Raw genomic sequence first — 18,385 nt, 5'->3', positions numbered from 1 at the left:
GAAAGCCATTGCAAGGACGTTGGCTTTGACACCGAGCAAAAGGGGGAGCCATGTGAAGGTCTGAAGCAGAGAAGTGGCAGGTTTTAAAAAGGCCATGCTGGCTACTGGACAGAGGAGAGAGTAGGGGGCCAAGAGTGGAATAAGGAGTCCAGCTAAGAGGCTGATGCAGGGCCCTGGCAGGAGACGAGGTCAGCTTTGGTCCTTGGCAGGTGGAAAGGTGTGGTGGACAAAGCTGCCCCTTTGCCTGAGTCAGTAGGATTTGCTATTGGACTGAGCGTGGAGCCTGTGAGAGAAGCCTCCTGGAGCATCAAGGCCCTTCCCGATCTTACCATTCTAGCTTTTTTAAAAGCTATGGTACAGGGACTTCCCTGGTGGTCCAGTGGTTAAGACTCCATGCTCCCAATGGAGGGGGCCTGGGTTCGATTCCCAGTCAGGGAACTAGATGCCACATGCCACAACTAAAGATCCCGCATGCTGCAATGAAGATCCCGCGTGCCACAACTAAGACCCAGAGCAGCCAAATAAGTAAAACATATTTAAAAAAAATAATAAAAACCATGGTACATTAAGGTGTCAAATATGTCAACCATTGGCCACTAAGGCGGAGTAGGCCCATAAGTGAGCTGAGAAGTTATTTCTGCCTAGAGTTAAAGCTGCCTGAATTATGCGTTTCAGTTTCTGCTGATATGCAATTCCAGGGGACAGAATAGCAAAACAGTTAAAGCAAGTTACAGCCTTGCTTAAACAGGTGTTAGTCTTCTCATACAATGCTTAGCCGTCTTAATGAGCATTTGTGCCGAGCATGTGCATTTATATGGAGTACAAGCTCTGAAGTCAGGTTTCTTGAGTTCAAATCTTGGCTCTGCCACATATAAACTATGTGACCGTAGGCAAGTCATGTGACCTTTGAGCCTCAGTCTCCTCACCTGTAACACAGAATAACAGCCTTACCTACTTCATTAGGTTGTTATGAGGATTCAGTGAGAGCAGTGCCTGGAGCTGTTAACATTAGCTGTTATTATTGTTATTATTAAATGACAGGACGGGACCAGACAGTCTGAAGGCTGACACAGGCCACACTGTTGAATTGCTTTTGTAAAATTGTTTCCTGGCCTCTCCCCTCTGCAGTGGACAGAGGGCTGAGCCTCGAGGACAGGCTGTAGGAGAAGTCTGGCACCATCCCTCCCGTCCTTTCCCACCTCTGCCTCCCCTGCAGGGGCCTGGGGGGGGGGACTCTTCTGCACGGGGCCGGGCAGTGGGGGGTTGATACGAAGGTTGCTGCTCTGTCCTCACCCCTTTCTCCTCCATCATTGTCCACCACACAGGAGATCTGTCTGTCCGACTCTCCCTCGGTGATGACCTTGGTAGATGGGCCATCGGAAGAGAGTGACAACCTCATTTGCGTGGCTTACCGGCACCAATTCGACGTGGTGAACGAGAGCACGGGGGAGGCCTTCAGGCTGCACCATGTGGAGGCCAACAGGGTCAGTTGACAGATATGGGGGCAAGTGGGAACCTAGAAGGCTAGGAGCTGTGTCTTCTAACTTTGTCATGCCGTATGAGGATTTCTTTAAAATTGTATATTATTTATCGTATCATGCGATGTACTGTTTAGGCTGCACCACCTGAAGCTGCCATCTTTGTAGGTCCAAATGGTTCAGTATAATGTAACTGCCCATTGCCCTGTGCAGCTTTTCCAGGCCTCCCCCTGCCATTCCATCCTTCCCAATAAAAGAGGAATGAAGAGTCAAAAAGCTAAATGTAAATAACTGAGTAAATGAGAACATTTGTTTGGTAATTCGTACTGGAAGGGCCTCTGGAGAGTAAGGTTGCTCTCAGAGGACCTGCAGACCCACAGCGTGGGGCCTGGGTGGCGGGGGAGGGTACAGCCCACGTCTCCATCCCCTTAGAGGCTGCTAGGAAAAGAAGAAGGGATGAAACACCATTAGGAGAGAGAGAAAAAGCAGATCAGCACTGGGGGTCCTTACCTCCTGGCCTGAGCTGCACAGAGAATAACCATGTCCTGGATTTGGACAAAGTCTAGGGCCCACCCGAAACTGCACTGAAGCACGAAAGAGGACCTCATGGGTTCCGAGTATCAGCACCCGGGAGTGCCGGTCACTGAGCTGCTCCACACAGACAAGCAGGTCACAGAGCTCTTCAGCCCACGTATCTCTGTGAAGCAGCTCAAGGCCTGATAACACTGGAGCCACTTGAGGACTGCATGGTGCAGGGCCAGCGCTCTGGCTTAGGTTCGAGGACACAGCAGAACAAGGACGTTGTCTCCAGGGAGAACGTTGTTCCTGATGAGAGTTTCCAAACCCACAGGCTTCCCCCAGTCCTGTTCAGATGTGTCATAGAGACAGGGATTTAATTATGCTCTATCAGAAATTAAAAAATACAATTTATATTTGGACAAGCCCTACCTAAATATGCACTAAAATTGCTAATTACTGTACGAAGAAGACTTAACACCTAATGAAAGGAAGATCTTAAAAAATAGAAAAGTCAGAAAAAGAAGCATCTAGATAGTTAGGGCTCCTTATCTTCAGCTGTTGTCAATTGCAGCTTAGTCTGTCCTTTCACGTATATATACTGGTGGCACACAAACTAGTCTGCAGTTGGAGTCATCGGGGAGCTTCAAATGCTACCGATGCCCGTGTCCCACCCACAGAGATTTCATCGGCCTTGGGTGTGGCGTGGGCTTTAGAATTTTCAGATGAGCCCCAGGTGATGTGGGAAAGTTTGGGAACCACTGGTACACGCTGCTTCTCAACTCTGGCTATAATTACCTAGAAAGCTTTAAACACATCAGTGCTCTGATACACCCAGATCAGTTAAACGAGAATTCCCAGGTGTATGCTATGGGAATCAATTGGTCTTGAGTCTCCCCCAGGTGATCCTAATATAGACCGAGGAGACATAATCTATCCTGAAACTCTCCCTAACTTAAAGCCAGGACTCCCGTCCATCCCAGCAGCCGGGAACCTATAATCTCTTCCAGCTGCTGACTTCTGAGGAGGAAGGGTCCAATCTGGCCTTTGAAAGTTCTTGTTCCTTCTTGCTTTTCAAAACTCTGTACAACCAGACAAAAGAGACAGAAAAAGGCGGGTCTAGCAGGTCTTTATTGAATCAATCCTTCCCTGGCAACTAGTCTCTTAAGATTCATGAAGGCCCAGGAAAAAATGTGTTAAAGTTTTCTTTGATGACTTCTGTGTTTGTTTCTCTGAAAGCTGTGAGAAACAGTCCTAAATTTTTCTGTCCTTTCTTCGATATGCTTTTTAAAGCAAAGATACAAAACTTTTCTCTAAGAGAAAACGTTTAAAAACATATTTTTGTTGTTAAGCATGTCCCCTGGATCTGAGTGGGTCAGTGTGCATAGTCCCTCCCAGTACAGTGGTCCCAACCTTTTTGGCACCAGGGACCAGTGTCCTGGAAGACAGTTTTTCCACGGACTGGGGCTGGGGGGAGGGACGGTTCAGGCGGCAGTGCGAGCGATGGGCAGCGGCAGATGAAGCTTCACACACTCGCCCTCTGCTCACCTCCTACCGTGCTGCCCGCTTCCTAACAGGCCGCGGACAGGGGGCTGGGGACCCCTGTCCTAGTAAATCAGCAGCTGCTGTGTTTGCTGAGCAGGCAGAGGTGCTGAGACAGTGGCTTGTCTTTGTGAGGAATTTACTGTCCAGTTGGGAAGAAAAGCCCTAGAGAAATGAGGAGAGTAATGAGCCTGCTTTCTAATAGCTGGTCAGAAGTGGCCTGCGGAAACAGGGTTACTTCCCACCAAGACGTTCCTGCAGGACAAGCCCCGAGTGCAGTGGAGCAGGAGAGAGGCCGACCCTCCTTGAGTCCTGGAGATTTAGTGCCTCAAGTTGCCCTCACTGCCTGCCTGCTCCGTGTGCCGCCATCCGGGCCGGCCTGGTTTCCTGTCCCTGTTCCTCCTCTCTTCTCATCCAAGACCCCTTGATTCCCACTGTAGGCTTCAAACCCACCTTAGGGTCTAAGACAATCCTAGCTTGAGAGAGGAGCTGTTTAAGAAGCACCAGAGCAGCCTTCTGAAAGTCAATGTCAAGTTCGTTCTTCCAACAGGCCGACTGTGACCTACTGCCCCAGCTCCAACAGCCAGCACTGGCCTCCTTCCCAAAACAGAGGACTCCTCTGGAGGGAACTGCAGACCTGGTAACAGGATTTGGGTCTCTGGCTTATTTGCTGGGCCCAACCTGTCTGCCCAGACCCCAGCTGGGCTTCATTGAGAGCTCACCCCGGAATCACTTGGGAAGGCTGGACTCTGACCTCACAGTGGTGACCTCTTTCACTTGTTACAAGTGTGTTTTGAAGTTTCCCAACCACCACATATGACTTTTATTATTTTTAAATGCCAGTAAAATGAACTTTTTTTTTTTTTTTTTTTTTGCAGTACGTGGGCCTCTCACTGTTTTGGCCTCTCCCGTTGTGGAGCACAGGCTCCAGACGTGCAGGCTCAGTGGCCATGGCTCATGGGCCTAGCCGCTCCGCGGCATGTGGGATCTTCCCGGACCGGGGCACGAACCTGTGTCCCCTGCATCAGCAGTCGGACTCGCAACCACTGCGCCACCAGGGAAGCCCAAATGAACTATTTTTAATCAAGGAAAAAATAAAAAGCCAGTGCCTATGTCCTACCCTAGACCTACTATATCTAGATGTCTAGGAGCGAGAACCCAGAATACGTATCTTTTAAAAGCTCCCTAATTCTCAGGTCCTCGCCTGGTCAAGAAACTGCTGCAGGAATGACTCCTGCCAGCGCCCACCCCCCGCCCCCCTGTCCTGGGAGCCGACACCTGTATCAACATCTGTATGTATATGGAACATGCACACACGAACCTGGCCTCACCTTGCTAAGTGTTAATAAAGTCTGACGAAATGCAATGGGGGACCTGAGGAAGGAGTGGTTGAGTCCATGCTGTGGTCTCTGTCCCTGAATTTTGGCCCCGTAGCCTTGACAGGAATGTGCTGTTCACTTCCCCGTTTCTGCAGAAAAGGAAACTGAGGCTCCGAAAGGAGGAGCCACATTAACCCCAAAGCACACAGCTAGTAAGTAGCAGGGGTAGGACTTGAACCCAGGCTGCCTGCTCCCAGGGCCATGCCCTTAAACCCAGCCTGTGGCATCCACAGCCTCGTCACAGAGCGTGATGGGGAGAGCAGGTCCAGGCTGCAAAGCTGGCAGCCCTTGGCCACTCCCCTCAGGAAGTGCACAGCCTGGCAGAGCAGACAGCCACACCCTCTAGGGCTCGAAGCCTCTAGCTGAGATAAGTGTCATCTAACTGACAAGTACGGGGACACCTGAGGAGGAAGTGACTCTTAAGTCAAAGTGCTGGGGATGGGAAGGTTCCCTCCAGGGCCCAGGGGGCTCAAGGGCTGTTCCCTCCCGTGATATACCCCACTGGTGCTGGTTCCATAGCTAAATAGTGCCACCAGCTGACATTATAGAGCGTTTACCAGGTACCAGGCCCTGCATGACCTCGCGGAATCCTCAGCCCCTACAGGAGTGGATGTTCTAGTATCTCCCATTTTACACATGAAGACGCTGAGGTTCCGAGAGGTTCAACCACTGACCTAGGTACCCACTCCTCTCAAGTGGCAGAGTTGGGATTTCATTGACCTGGTTGTGCGTTCGAGAAGTACGTACTCTGCTCCTGCCACTCGACAGGCCCTGATCCAGGTGCTGAGGATGTCACGTGAGCGGGTCGGCAAGGCCTCTGCTTCGTGGAGCTGAGATCCGGTGGGGAGGAGAGTGCCAGCAAACGAACAAACAAGCAGGGGAACACCGGGCAGCAGCGCACGTCATGCAGATAATTAAAAACGAGGGCTGTGACCTACAGCAGCAGAGGAAGTATTTGGGATTTGACCCCCAGGTCTCTCTGATCCCAGAATCAGCACCCTTGACCTCGGAGCCTCGCCGTCTCCCACCCCCACAAAGTTCCACAACTCTTGGTTCTGGCCTTGGCCCCATTATACCATGCTTTACGTGCCTGTATGCTTTTCTGACTTTTTCTTAAGGGGTGAGACCCTGCCCTTTCATTTCTGTGTGCTTGATGGCACCTAGTACAATGCCAGGTAATACTGGGTGGGAGATGGGCCGGGGTTCCATTGCAGGGACTTGCCAGACACAAGGCAGAGGCCCTGGCTGAGGGTGGCCAGCGGGGCTTCAGCACAGTCGTGAGACCGTTTAGAGGAGAAGGCTGCATTTGGGAGAGAGCAGTGAGGAGGAGGGCCTGGGGTGCGCAGGGGCCCCAGTGCAGTGCTGGGCAGCTCAGAGACTGGAAGGGGCTGGAGAGAGCTGGGCCAGAGGGAGACAAGGACACGCGCCCCTGCTGGAGAGGTCAGGCCTAGCCTGGGGTGCAGCAGTGGGTGAGACACAGAAGAGGATGCTGCTGGACTTGGGTGAGAAGGGGAGCCGCCAAGGCTTTGGGGCTAGCTCTGCTAACAGCAAGGAGGAGGCTTAGAAGGCAGCTAGTCATGTGCGACATAAAGATAGCAGCCTCCATGGAGTGCTGGTTATGTATCAGGCCCTGTGCAAAAACGTGTGCCTTGTTTCATGGAATTCTCATGATGATCCAGCAGTCAGGATTACCGTTACAGCGGTTCACAGGTAAAGACCTGGGGCCAGAAGTTAAGCCACTTGCGACAAGCCGCAGAGGCAGCGAGTGGTACAGGCAGGATTGCAGCTCGGGGCTGTCTGACCAGCGTCGTGCTCCCATCTGTTCCCCTACGCTGCCTCCTGCGTTCCCGGGTATGGAACCTGTTGCGTTTGAGAGAAAAGACTTAGGAATATGGGCTGGAGCTCTGAGGAGAATGTGTGCCTGAGGTTGTAGATCTAGAGATTTTGAGCAGAGTAAAATCTGAAGCTGTAAATGTGGGGATTTTTCTAAATGAGAGGAGAGCCAAGAAGTGGAAGAATAATCTGAAGTGGGAGAGAGGGCGGGAGGGAGGAGACGTCCCATGTCAGAGGCTGCGGATCTCTGGATGGAGAGATGAGCTATGGCCAAAGACCTCCAGGCTGGGGAGAAGGAAATCTTCATGGTGCTCAGAGAGGGCAGTGTCCCTGGTGGTGTAGGAGGACAGACTACAAGGGCTGAGAAGACAAGTGAGGCAATGAAAGAAGCAGGAGATTTTTACAGGGTCAGAGTTTTGAAGCTCAAGAGGGGCCAAGGACACTAACAGGTTGAGAACGGTCTTCTCAAAAGCAGAAACGGAGGCCGGAGAAGAAGAGCTCGCCCAGGCCACGGAGCTAAGGCTTCCGACACTCTCTGCATCGTGTCATGCCGCCTCCCTGGAAGTGAAGGAGAGAGAAGAGAAGTGCAGACACGGTGATCCTGAGATTCAGAGATTGTGTTTGAAGCAGGAGGAAGTGGCCGAAGTGCAGGGGTGTTAAGCTTGGAAAAGAAATGCAGACACGGTGATCCTGAGATTCAGAGACTGTGTTTGAAGCAGAAGTTTGTGGCCGAAGTGCAGGGGTGTTAAGCTTGGAAAAGAACCGGGGACCCGGTTCAGATCTTGGCTGGGGCACCCTTCTACCTGAGGCACTAGAGCGACTGCACCTCTCTGAGCCTCACTTTCCTCATCTGTAAAATGGGAGCAATGCCACATACTTTAGGGGTTGATGTGAGAGTGAAACAAATAACCCATGTGAAAAGCTTTTGTAGACTGAGCCCACTGTATAAATAAGAGGCCTGTCAATAGAGAGTGGAGATGTCCGCCTACAGAGCTTCTCAAAGCGTGGGAAAAGAGGGTGCAAAAGTCCCCGTGGACTGCAGTCGTGGCCACCCATGTGGCATTGTGGGTGCTGGTGAGGTGGGAACGCCCCCCAGTGCCTGAGTTTACAGAAAGCCGTAACTTGAGAAAGTCTTTTCATAGTGTCAGTGTCCAGCCTGCCCACTACCATTGCCCATTCTCATTGCAGGTTAATTTCGTTGCAGCTATTGATGTGTACGAAGACGGGGAAGCCGGTCTGCTCCTGTGTTACAACTGTAAGTAAAGGATGTGTTTTGATCTCTATTTGCTAAAATCAACTGTTTTTTTTTTTTTTTTTCTGGACAATTTAAAGGGACTTAGCTTTAGATTTACCTGATGTATCGTTCCTGGGTCCTTAATTCCACTCCAGGGCATATCTAAAAATTGCCTTCCTGCCTGGATCTCCCAATACGCCAGACCTCCTGGTAAGACGGTGCAGGGGCCGCCTGGGGGTGTCTCCAGGACGTGGGAGTGATAGCAGTGGCTTCCATCTAGGCAGCCCTTACTGTGTGCCACGCGCTGTGCTTCACCCACCTCGGTCACCGTTCCATTGACTTTTTCTGTTACTATCTGTCATCTGGAGGGAGGTAAGGCTCCTGAGGCCTGGAGCAGTGAACAGACTTTCTCAAGATTGCACAGCTACAAATGGCAGAGCCCAGGTTCACATTTGGGGCCCTCTTGACTCCAGTGCCCCAAATTTTAACCACAGTTACTCTTACCCTTTTTGTTATTTCTCGGGTGTTAATGAAATCAGCCTCAACCTGGCGTACCCGGCCTCAGCTGGGTTAGTTTGGGTCAGGTGGCAGGTGGGTTTCAGGCAGACCAAAGATATCAAATAGGGTCTTCAAGGATTTTCAGCATTTCAAAAGCTAATGTGATACTACAATAAAAAGGATCTTTTTTGTTTCCTTTTTTTAGATGTTGGGGGTAGGAGTTTATTAATTAATTTATTTATTTTTGCTGTGTTGGGTCTTTGTTTCTGTGCGAGGGCCTTCTCTAGTTGTGGCAAGTGGGGGCCACTCTTCATTGCGGTGCGCAGGCCTCTCACTATCACAGCCTCTCTTGTCGCAGAGTACAGGCTCCAGACACGCAGGCTCAGTAGTTGTGGCTCACGGGCCTAGTTGCTCTGCGGCATGTGGGATCTTCCCAGACCAGGGCTCGAAGCCGTGTTCCCTGCATTAGCAGGCAGATTCTCAACCACTGTGCCACTAGGGAAGCCCCAAAGGATCTTTTTAACGCAAAGGTAGTAAGATATTTTCCGGATAAGCCTGCCCAGTCTAACTAAAACAATAAAATATATTTTTTTCAGCCTAGAATTGTATCGATTTAGAGTGGTCATTCAGTAGAGAAATTTGTTTGATAAACATTCTCTTTCAAAATTCGAGATTTATGGGGAATCAGGAGAAGGTAGTCACAAGGAAAGAACTTCACCAATAAATCGCTCTTTTAGGATATTTTATCCACAGATCTGTCTAAGCCCTTCTCAAATTTGAAGCTGATTTTTATCATATGTCTGCTCCTTTCTAAAATATAACTTCCAGAAACCCAGAGTTTTCTATAGAGAAATTTTTATCTCAGATAAGTTAAAAACTTTTCTACATGCAGAAAGGGGCTTTTCTTCAGAGAAATTTGTTTTAAAATTAGAACCTATACACTGTTCCCCACCAGCTGGATGGGGAAAGTCAAAGGAGGGAAGTCATAGATTCTGAGCTGCTTCCCAGGCAGTGACTTTCTTAGCATCCTGCCCCCGCACCAGCCCCCGTTCAGGCGGCTCTTTTTAACCACAAGGGACGGCCCGCTCTGTGCCAGGCCCGTGTCGGGCTCTCGAGACACAACAGTGAAAGGCCCTGCCAGGGACACAGTGAGCTCACGCTTCAGGGAACAGCAGGCATGGGCGCCAGTTCATGGGTGTGAATAGGCTGCACAGCTCTGGGGTTCGAGAAACAGCTTCGCTTCCTTTTCTGAATCAGTTCAGTCTAATTTGGAGGCCCCTCCCCTCGGGTGCAGAGACCACCAGCACTGGTTATTGGAAGGGAGCGCCCTCTGCTTCCCTGGGGCTTATCCATTGGAAAGCATGGGGGGCCGGTGGGGAGCGCCTATGGACTGCAGTCCGGTCGCCTCCTCCAGGCCTGCGTGATCCCCTCTGAGGCAGGTGGAGGCCGGGTCTGGCCTCCCAGGCACAACACGGCCACCCGACCCGTCCAGGAGGCTCTGTGCTCAGGGGCCAGGGTCTCCTCCAGCCCAGCCCCTCAAAGCCCCCAGCAGGTTGCTCTCCCCTAGTGGGAGTTGAGGTGGGACAGGGGAGAGGAGAGGGGATGTGTGTAAGGGACCTGGGCCTTTAGAAACACAAGGCTGCTGTGTCCTTCCTGAGTCGTTCATTCATTCAGCAAATCTTTACCCAGCACTTCCCATATCTAGGGGTTTCAGCCGTGAATATAAACACAAATCCAGCCATCAGGTGGAGTTTACATTTTAAAGAGAACAGGTAGACAATTAACAAGATAAATAAGAAACACATGCAGTTTGTTCAATGGTTCTGAGTGCTGAGGGGAAATGAAGGGGGAAGAGGGGCCGGAAGAGGGGCCGGACTGGGCAGGAGTGGGGTGTGCAGGTCACCGGTCACCAGTTACAGGGGGTGAGGAAGGCAGGCCTCGCTGGGAGAGGGGCGAGGACCGAAGACCCAAACGGAGTCCAGGTATCAGGACTGAGTGTTGAGCATGAAGGTATCAGGGTGAGTGTTTCAGGCAGGGACGAGGGCAGGTGTAAAGACCTTGAGGAGGAACACTCCAGTATGGTCAAGGTGACCCCAAGATGACCCGTGTTGACCTCAAGATGACTCATAACAGAGTGAGCGAGGGTGCGAGTGGATAAAAATGACATCGGCAAAGAGGACCAGACTCCAGCAGGGCCCGGTAGGTGAAAGGTCTTTGCGTTGCACCCTGGTGAGCAACTGGAGGCTTTTGAGCAGAGGGGCGACAGGGTCTGTAAGAGGAAAGCGGCTCCACCCCCGCCATGGTGTGGAAGCGGGAAGGGCGGGGACTGCGCTCATCTGACGAGCACGCCAGGGGCTTGGACCATGACCGCCGCAGGGGAGGCGCTGAGCAGTGGTCAGGTCCTAGATGTGCTTTGCACGTGAGAACCAAGGTAACGTGCTGGTGAATAAAGTGTGGCTGTGAGGGGAAGAGAAAAGGAGGACTGCAGTCTGGGGACGTGAGCAGCTGGGAGAACAGAGAATGCCATTTACGGAGATGAGGGAGGCTTTTAGAAGAGCGAGTCTGGGGAGAAAGATCAAAAGTCCAGTTATGACCCATCAGCACCTCTGAGATATCCCAGTGCAGACAGTGAGCGATCATCTGGTTCAAGTGCGGGCTCCGGAGAGGGTTCCCTGGGGGTCATTAGCAGGCAAGTGACCGTTAGGGTTCTGAGACTAAAGAGATCACCCGCCGGGAAGCAGGGAGAGACAGGAGGAACCAGCAAAGTAGACTGAGGAGTGGCTGGAAGGACAGGAGAAAGTGGGATGAGGCCCTGAGAGGCAGTGTTGAAGGGATGGTGACCCGCTGTGCCGTCTGCCTCTGGCAGATCGGGTCTGAGGTGGCGCTTGGCTTTACAAGGCCACTAGGAAACTTGACAAGAGCAGGTGTCTCTGGGGAAGAAGTGGGGACAAAAGCCTGATTGCACAGGTCAGGAGAGATTGGGAAAGAGGAAGTAGAGCCAGGGAGTCCAGACAAGTCTTCCAAAGAATTTTGCTTTAAGGGAAGAAGAATAAGGAAGGGTGTAACAGCTAGAGGAGGAAGAGAGGCCAAGGATTTTGTTTACTAAAAGGTGGAATAAGCATCATGGGTAAGGCTGTCGGGAAGGATCCGATGGAGAAGGGGAAACTGCGGTGCAGGACAGAGGGGAGAAGTCCCTGAGGGGGCGAAAGCCGCGGGCCAGAGTGGAGAGGGGGTGAGCTGCACCCCACGGCATCCAGAGTTGTGGGCAGGACACAGCGGCTGGGGGAGCCGCCGCGGGGAGATCCGGGCGCTCATTCTCTCGGGGAGCGAGGTCTTCGGCTGAGCATCAGGGTGCTTTTTCTCCCCTAGTGAGTCCGCCGTAGCAGAGACAGAACTGACTCTGGTGAGCTTTTCTGTCCCGATAACTCACTCTGTTAGAAGAACAGTGATGAGACAGGATAAGTTAACTGCTTGACAAGGCACGGTGGTCACATCAAAGGAGACCCGACGCTTCAGGTGGGCCAGCGGTGGTCATCCCCAGCCTAGCCCCACATCGCAGCGGGCAGCAGCAGCAGCAGCTCTGGCTCCATGACCTCTGCCCTCTCACAGAGGGGCCACAGCTGTCGATTCTCACACTAGGAATGGCAAGAGACTGCTTCATGGGTGTGATGTCTCTTATTAGGGTGATGAAAATGTTATAAAATCAGATTGTGATGTTGTACACCTCTATAAACACACTACAGTTCATTGACTTGAATGCTTAAAATGGATGAATTTTATGGTATATAAATTACATCTCAGTAAGGCTGTTTTTAAAAATAAGATTGTATGGCTAAAACGTGATGGGCTTCTGGAATAAAAGGGGCCTTTGTTTCTACGTGACCTTTCTCACTCGAAGAGGGTCTGAACCACCTGGACTTGTGTTTAGAGCTCGGAGCAAGCCAGGAACTGGGTAACTGAATTAACCTGGCCTTAATTTAATGCTGGCTCAGATTCACCAAGGTGATACAGGCACATGGCTTCAAATGTTCATAATAAAATGTTGGGGGAGTGGTGTACAGCTCCCATCACGCATGTCCTGCTGAGTGAGGCTCAGAGCGTGACCCCTTGTAGGAGGCCTTCCTCCATCCAGGGGCTGCCTTCAAGTGCCCCTTCTCCTCTGCAATCAAGCCAACCTGGTTCTCTCCCAAGTAGAACTTGTGAGGCTGTGGACAAGCTACTTCACTGCTCTTTGCCTCAATTTTCTCATCTGTAAAATGAGTGTAATAATAGCATCTACTTCATAAGTTTGTACAGATTAAACGGAAGAATGTTTTGAAGCTCGGTGCCTGGCTGATAGTAAATTCTCCAAAAACGGCAGCTACGATGACTTGTAGCAGAAACATCTCTCTGGCTCAGACTGCCTCCCGCGCCTGAGAATCTCACATCATGGCGATATTCGTCCCGGCTTTCATAAAGAACGAGCAGATAGGATGCTATTCTTGCGGCCTGTCTCTCATTTATCGAATTATGGCTACCTGAGTGTTGTCTCTAACAAAAAGGAGTCGCTCTTGTTTCGTTGCAGACAGTTGCATCTATAAAAAGGTTTGCCCGTTTAATGGTGGCTCTTTTTTGGTTCAACCCTCTGCGTCAGATTTCCAGTTCTGTTGGAACCAGGCTCCCTGTGCGATTGGTAAGGAAACCCTTTATCATCATGTTCTTTCCCGCTCAATAGACATATCTGAACTGTTCCATCCTATGTAGGCAAACTCACTGGCTTACCGCTAAATTGCTATGAATTATGTGAGTATAGTGAGTACTCAAAGCCTTTTCTCCTTTAATTGTGTTTCATTTTGTTCCCCTTTGGGGACTGTTGTCTTCCACTGTTCCTCCCAGGTCTTCTCAGTGCCTGAGCATGTGAGCATTCGAGAGCAATTAAATATCAGTTTCAGTAGATCTTGAACAAGATCTCCAGCCTTAAAACTCTGACAGACCTGGGGGAGGAGCACAGTGCACTTGGCGTCCTTTTTATACATTTTGAAGCTTGAAAGTCTAGAGTTACAGAAACTCGGGCACTTTGCCTGCCACTGAAAACTCAGGACGTGAGTGGTGGTGCTTCGTTTCTGTGATTCAAGATCCACAGCTGGGCATCTGCCTGGGGAGAGTCAGATCAGAGCCAAGAATCTTAGCACTGTTTTCCTCAAAGTAGAAGGCTTTGTTGATAGGTAAACATGATAGAGTTTTGAGAGGAGAGCAGAGGAATGGATCCAGACACTCGGAGGATGGGGTCGGCTCAGATGCAGATTAGTTATGGTAAAAAAGGGAGGGAAGGGTTGGAAACGGCTCTCAGGTCTGAGCCACGGCACTGCACCAGGGGCCCCCTTGAGAGATCAAGGCTAGAGGCGTGGGTGTGGTAGGAAGAGTCAAGGTGAAGCCAAGAGAACGGATGAGTCGCCAAGGAGAGAGGGCAGAGGGAGTGGGCCAGCGTGAAGGAGAGAGTGCGAAGTGGCCGGTAAAAAAGACAAAGGTGGGGCAGCTATGGCACCTGGAAGTCATCAAAAAGATCTCAAGAAGAGGGACCAACGTTTAACAAATAACTCAGCAGTCCCTGCCCAGGCACACAGACAGGAGGAGCATAGGGGAGGGTGACCCAGAGACAGGGAATGAAGAAGGAGTAAAGGCTAGTTTCCCGGGTGGAAGGCACGTGCGAAGCCCATGTCAACCTGCAGTCTGGACCATAGGGGGAAGGTCTCCAGGACCTGGGTGGGCAGTGCGCCCCCGGAAGATCGGGTACAGGACTGCAGCAGGAGAAGGGCACAGGGAGAAGCTGGGACAGTGCACACATCACTGGGCAGAAGCCTGGCAGCTAAGGCAGGCTTTCCTGGAATTGGGGGACATGCACCCGTGAACGAAGAAGAGAAGCAGCCAGAGGAAGGGGAGAGATGGGAGTTGCCGGAGGAGCAAGGGGGTTGTGAGAGGGTCCTTGCAGCTCCACAGCCGCAGGCACAGGCTGGGAGCTGACGCCCCATTGCCTTGCAGTCTGTGCATTCCCCTACCTGCTGGCCTTCACCACCGACTCCATGGAAATCCGCCTGGTGGTGAACGGGAACCTGGTCCACACGGCCGTCGTGCCTCAGCTGCAGCTCGTGGCCTCCAGGGTGAGTAGAACTGGGCTTTTATTTCTGTGTGAGGGGCTTTGGGCACCCCCGGCACCATGAGGTTTCAGGCGGGCGCAGACATGTTCACGGTGAGGCTGACAATGCCAACACCTCGTGAGTGTTGAGATGAGAAAGCTGAAAACAGGCTCATGGGTTGGGTTTTCCTATGCGAGTCCCCTTGGGCTTCAAAACGGCCTCCTTAGTGTTAAGAGACTCGTCGGTGCTGGTGGCAGTCGGGGAGCACCCAGCTGAAAAGAGAGACACCCCATCAAAGCCTGGGTCACTATTGCCCTGAAGAAGAGGCCAAGTCTAGAAAAGTAAGAGCTTGCAATGTTCCTTTCTTCCTTTGCCGCTGTCTGTCCTCAGTTTGAATTTGTGTCCCACAAACTATGGCTGACAGACTAATTCACGTCTGGTAACAGAATGTGACCAAAACCGAAGGATGCAGGAACGACGATCTTCCAAGCTGTCTTCTACTCCTGGCGCATAATCCAACAGGTCTTGTTCTAGTCCCCTCCCCCAAGTCAGCCCCACACCCTCTCCCTGGCTCGCCAGGCCAGGCTGGTGCCTGTTGCACGCCTGGAGCACTTTTCCATCCTGACCTGCATCACATTTGGTGGTGGGTGACTGCGTACTTTCCCCACTGCACGGACAGTTCTGTGAGAGCAGAGACTGAGCATCTTATTCACTAACGTAGCGCCAGTGGGGTGCTGGTAAGTGTGTAACCACCACCAGCCCTCTGGAAAATGGGTGTGTGTATGTATACACACACATATATGGACATCAGTTGATTACAAATTTTACTGATTATAAAATACAAATAGCTTACAATTTACAAATAATAAAATATACAATGCTTTTATCTTAAAAGTCCATTTAGCCAACTGGCTCTCACAAAATGCTTTTGTTAATTTTGGCTGAATTCCTTTCTCCGTAGCCAAACTAATGCTGCAGATCAACCACAATTTTATGGTTGGAATTATATCTCCATCCGTTCCTCTTTTTCCAAGTTTGTTGTCATTAAATCTGATGTGTGGGGCTTCCCTGGTGGCGCAGTGGTTAAGAATCTGCCTGCCAATGCAGGGGACATGGGTTCGAGCCCTGGCCCGGGAAGATCCCACATGCCGCAGAGCAGTTAAGCCTGTGCACCACAACTACTGAGCCTGCGCTCTAGAGCCCGCGAGCCATAACTACTGAGCCCACGTGCCACAACTACTGAAGCCCGTGCACCTAGAGCCCTGCTCCGCAACAAGAGAAGCCACCGCAATGAGAAGCCTGTGCGCTGCAACGAAGAGTAGCCCCCGCTCACTGCAACTAGAGAAAAGCCCACGCACAGCAACGAAGACCCAACACAGCCAAAAATAAATAAATAAATAAATTTATTTTTAAAAAATCTGATATGTGATCTATTAAACTATTTTTCACCCTCGTACAAATCATTAAACCAAAACTTCTCTCAATTTTAGCATTAGATTCAACACACTTTTAATTTTAATCTTCATTATTTTTTCTTCATCACTGTAAGTCTAGACAATCAACAAAACAACAAATCAAGCTCTGATTTGTAGCATTTGCCGATTTCCATGGTGTAAACAGTCCCACCATGACTGATCTCAGGCTTCCCATGTGACACGATGGAACACAGCATCACCCCACCCGCCCAAGACAGTGTTCATGTAAATTACCTCAAGAGCTTGGAGAATACTCAAGGTAGTAAAATAATTAGGAATGGCTGAATTTTGATATTTAGTTCCTTTGTTTTTTAATATAATTTAAGTTTAATAATGGCTGTGTTTAGCAGCCAGCTTGCAAAATCCCTGAAACTCAGTGTCCCTGAGTCCACATACCACCGCCGTTACCCCAAAACCAGCTCATCGAGGGTGTGCTTGAGTATTTGCTAAATCATGAGAACCCATTTCCCCACCTGTGACATGGTCTGACTGAATCCCAAACCCTCTCCAGTTCTAACCTCCAGATGCCCGAGATCCGTGTCGGGGAAGTGTGTTGTGTCTGTGTTTGCAGCAGGTGTGTGGGAAATGGACTCTTTTCTATTGTGTATCAGCAAACAGATAAGCGGGTGAGGTTAGCGCTCAGGAAACGTCTGAGTGCAGAGCTGGAAGCCGCTTCCCCGGCTCGTTCCTGCACCACAGTCCCCAAGTGGGGGTGGGGGCAGTTGGGGGCCCTGCAGTGATGACAGAAGGGCCGGTGGGTGCAGGGCCTGTAACAGCAGGTGGCTCAGTAACGCCTTCTCTTTCTCTCTAGTCGGATATATACTTCACAGCAACCGCATCTGTGAATGAGGTCTCATCCGGAGGCAGCTCCAAGGGGGCCAGTGCCCACAATTCTCCTCAGACACCCCCGGGCAGAGATACTCCAGTGTTTCCTTCTTCCCTGGGGGAAGGTGAAGTCCAATTTTCACTGTCTTATGATAGATAGTTTTGATCCATTCTGATTTCTCTAGTTCATTGTCAAATACTGACATGTGACTACTGCCGAAGGAACTCACTATTTGAAGCCATAAAAAAACTTGCAGTGTGGTTGCATTCTTAAGAAACCTTGTGATAATGCCCCCCCCGCAAAAAATCCCATTATGAAAACAGTTGTTGCAATGGGGAGAAGGGAGCTGAGGGCTAGAGAGATTCCAACTTGCCCCAGCAAGTTACCTTTCCTCCAGGGATGTTAACAATATAGTAGGTTTTTATAGCTTAAAGGACATAGTCATACACACACATTACTCAGCACCCAACTTTCACTCTGCCTGGCTTCACCCTTGAACCCTGCCCACAGGCCTTTGTTGTGGTTACTGCCTCGTGCTTTTCCTAACTTCTCACCACATAAGTCGTCACTGTGGCTCGTTGTCACGAGAGCTTGAAGCTCCCGAGCAGGACAGCTGTGCTTTTCTTGTCGACTCCTTTCTCCTGTAACCAGGAGTGGGTGCGTTTTCCCCCTTTTACCCATGAACACGATGCCCTTAGAACACAGAGCCGTTGGGCACCCTCACTTTATTGCCCCCAATGAGACTTGGGAGGTCAGCCTGCAACATAAACTCTTCCTTCATGCTAACTATGTTGAGGAACCAGGAATTATCCTCTTGTGAATAACATGAACTCTTCTTAAAGTTCTGATGTTCTTTTCGAACTCTTATTTCAGGTGAGATTCAGTCCAAAAATCTGTACAAGATTCCACTCAGAAACCTGGTGGGCAGAAGCATCGAGCGGCCTCTGAAATCGCCCTTAGTCTCCAAGGTCATCACCCCGCCCACCTCCATCGGCATCGGCATCGCGGCCATTCCTGTCACTCACTCCTTGTCCCTGTCCCGCATGGAGATCAAAGAGATAGCAAGCAGGACCCGCAGGGAGCTGCTGGGTAATGGCTCTCGATTCTCGTGTTTGCACTGTTTGTAAAGATACCCGCTGGTTTTATCTGTGGATATTAACTGTCCTCAAAAACAATGAGCGCTTTCATAAGGGATTTATGAAGAAATTATAGCACACCTACACCGAGGAACACTATACATCATTTACCCAATGACAATGATGTGTCAATCTGTATTTATTGATGTGGAAAGTGCCCAAACCATGTTCAGGGGGGAAAGGGCAGTTTGTAAAACAGTAGGTCTAGTCTGATATGACTTTTTTAAACATCAGTATCTACATATGTCTAATTTCCTAGGAAAGTGTCCAGAAGGGTTTATATCCTGAAGTCCTCAGATAACATTTCACATTCGTATATCCAAAATTTTAATTTACTTGGGTTTTTTATTTTTTT

The 18,385-nt window shown here is 50.4% G+C and overlaps 1 protein-coding gene across 1 annotated transcript in view; it reads left to right on the top strand.

Moving 5' to 3' along the window:
• The window catches only part of GARNL3 (GTPase activating Rap/RanGAP domain like 3), an 82,736-nt gene that overhangs the window by 61,284 nt on the left and 3,067 nt on the right, over positions 1–18,385 (top strand). The window contains exons 20-25 of the mRNA XM_032634992.1: positions 1,326–1,484; positions 7,937–8,003; positions 13,045–13,152; positions 14,499–14,617; positions 16,880–17,018; positions 17,768–17,983. Coding sequence (XP_032490883.1) covers positions 1,326–1,484; positions 7,937–8,003; positions 13,045–13,152; positions 14,499–14,617; positions 16,880–17,018; positions 17,768–17,983 — 808 coding nt within the window. The remainder of the gene's footprint in view (positions 1–1,325; positions 1,485–7,936; positions 8,004–13,044; positions 13,153–14,498; positions 14,618–16,879; positions 17,019–17,767; positions 17,984–18,385) is intronic.

Source organism: Phocoena sinus, chromosome 6, assembly GCF_008692025.1.
Source record: "Phocoena sinus isolate mPhoSin1 chromosome 6, mPhoSin1.pri, whole genome shotgun sequence".
Taxonomy (NCBI): Eukaryota; Metazoa; Chordata; class Mammalia; order Artiodactyla; family Phocoenidae; genus Phocoena; species Phocoena sinus.
This window is presented reverse-complemented; position numbering and strand designations above follow the sequence as displayed.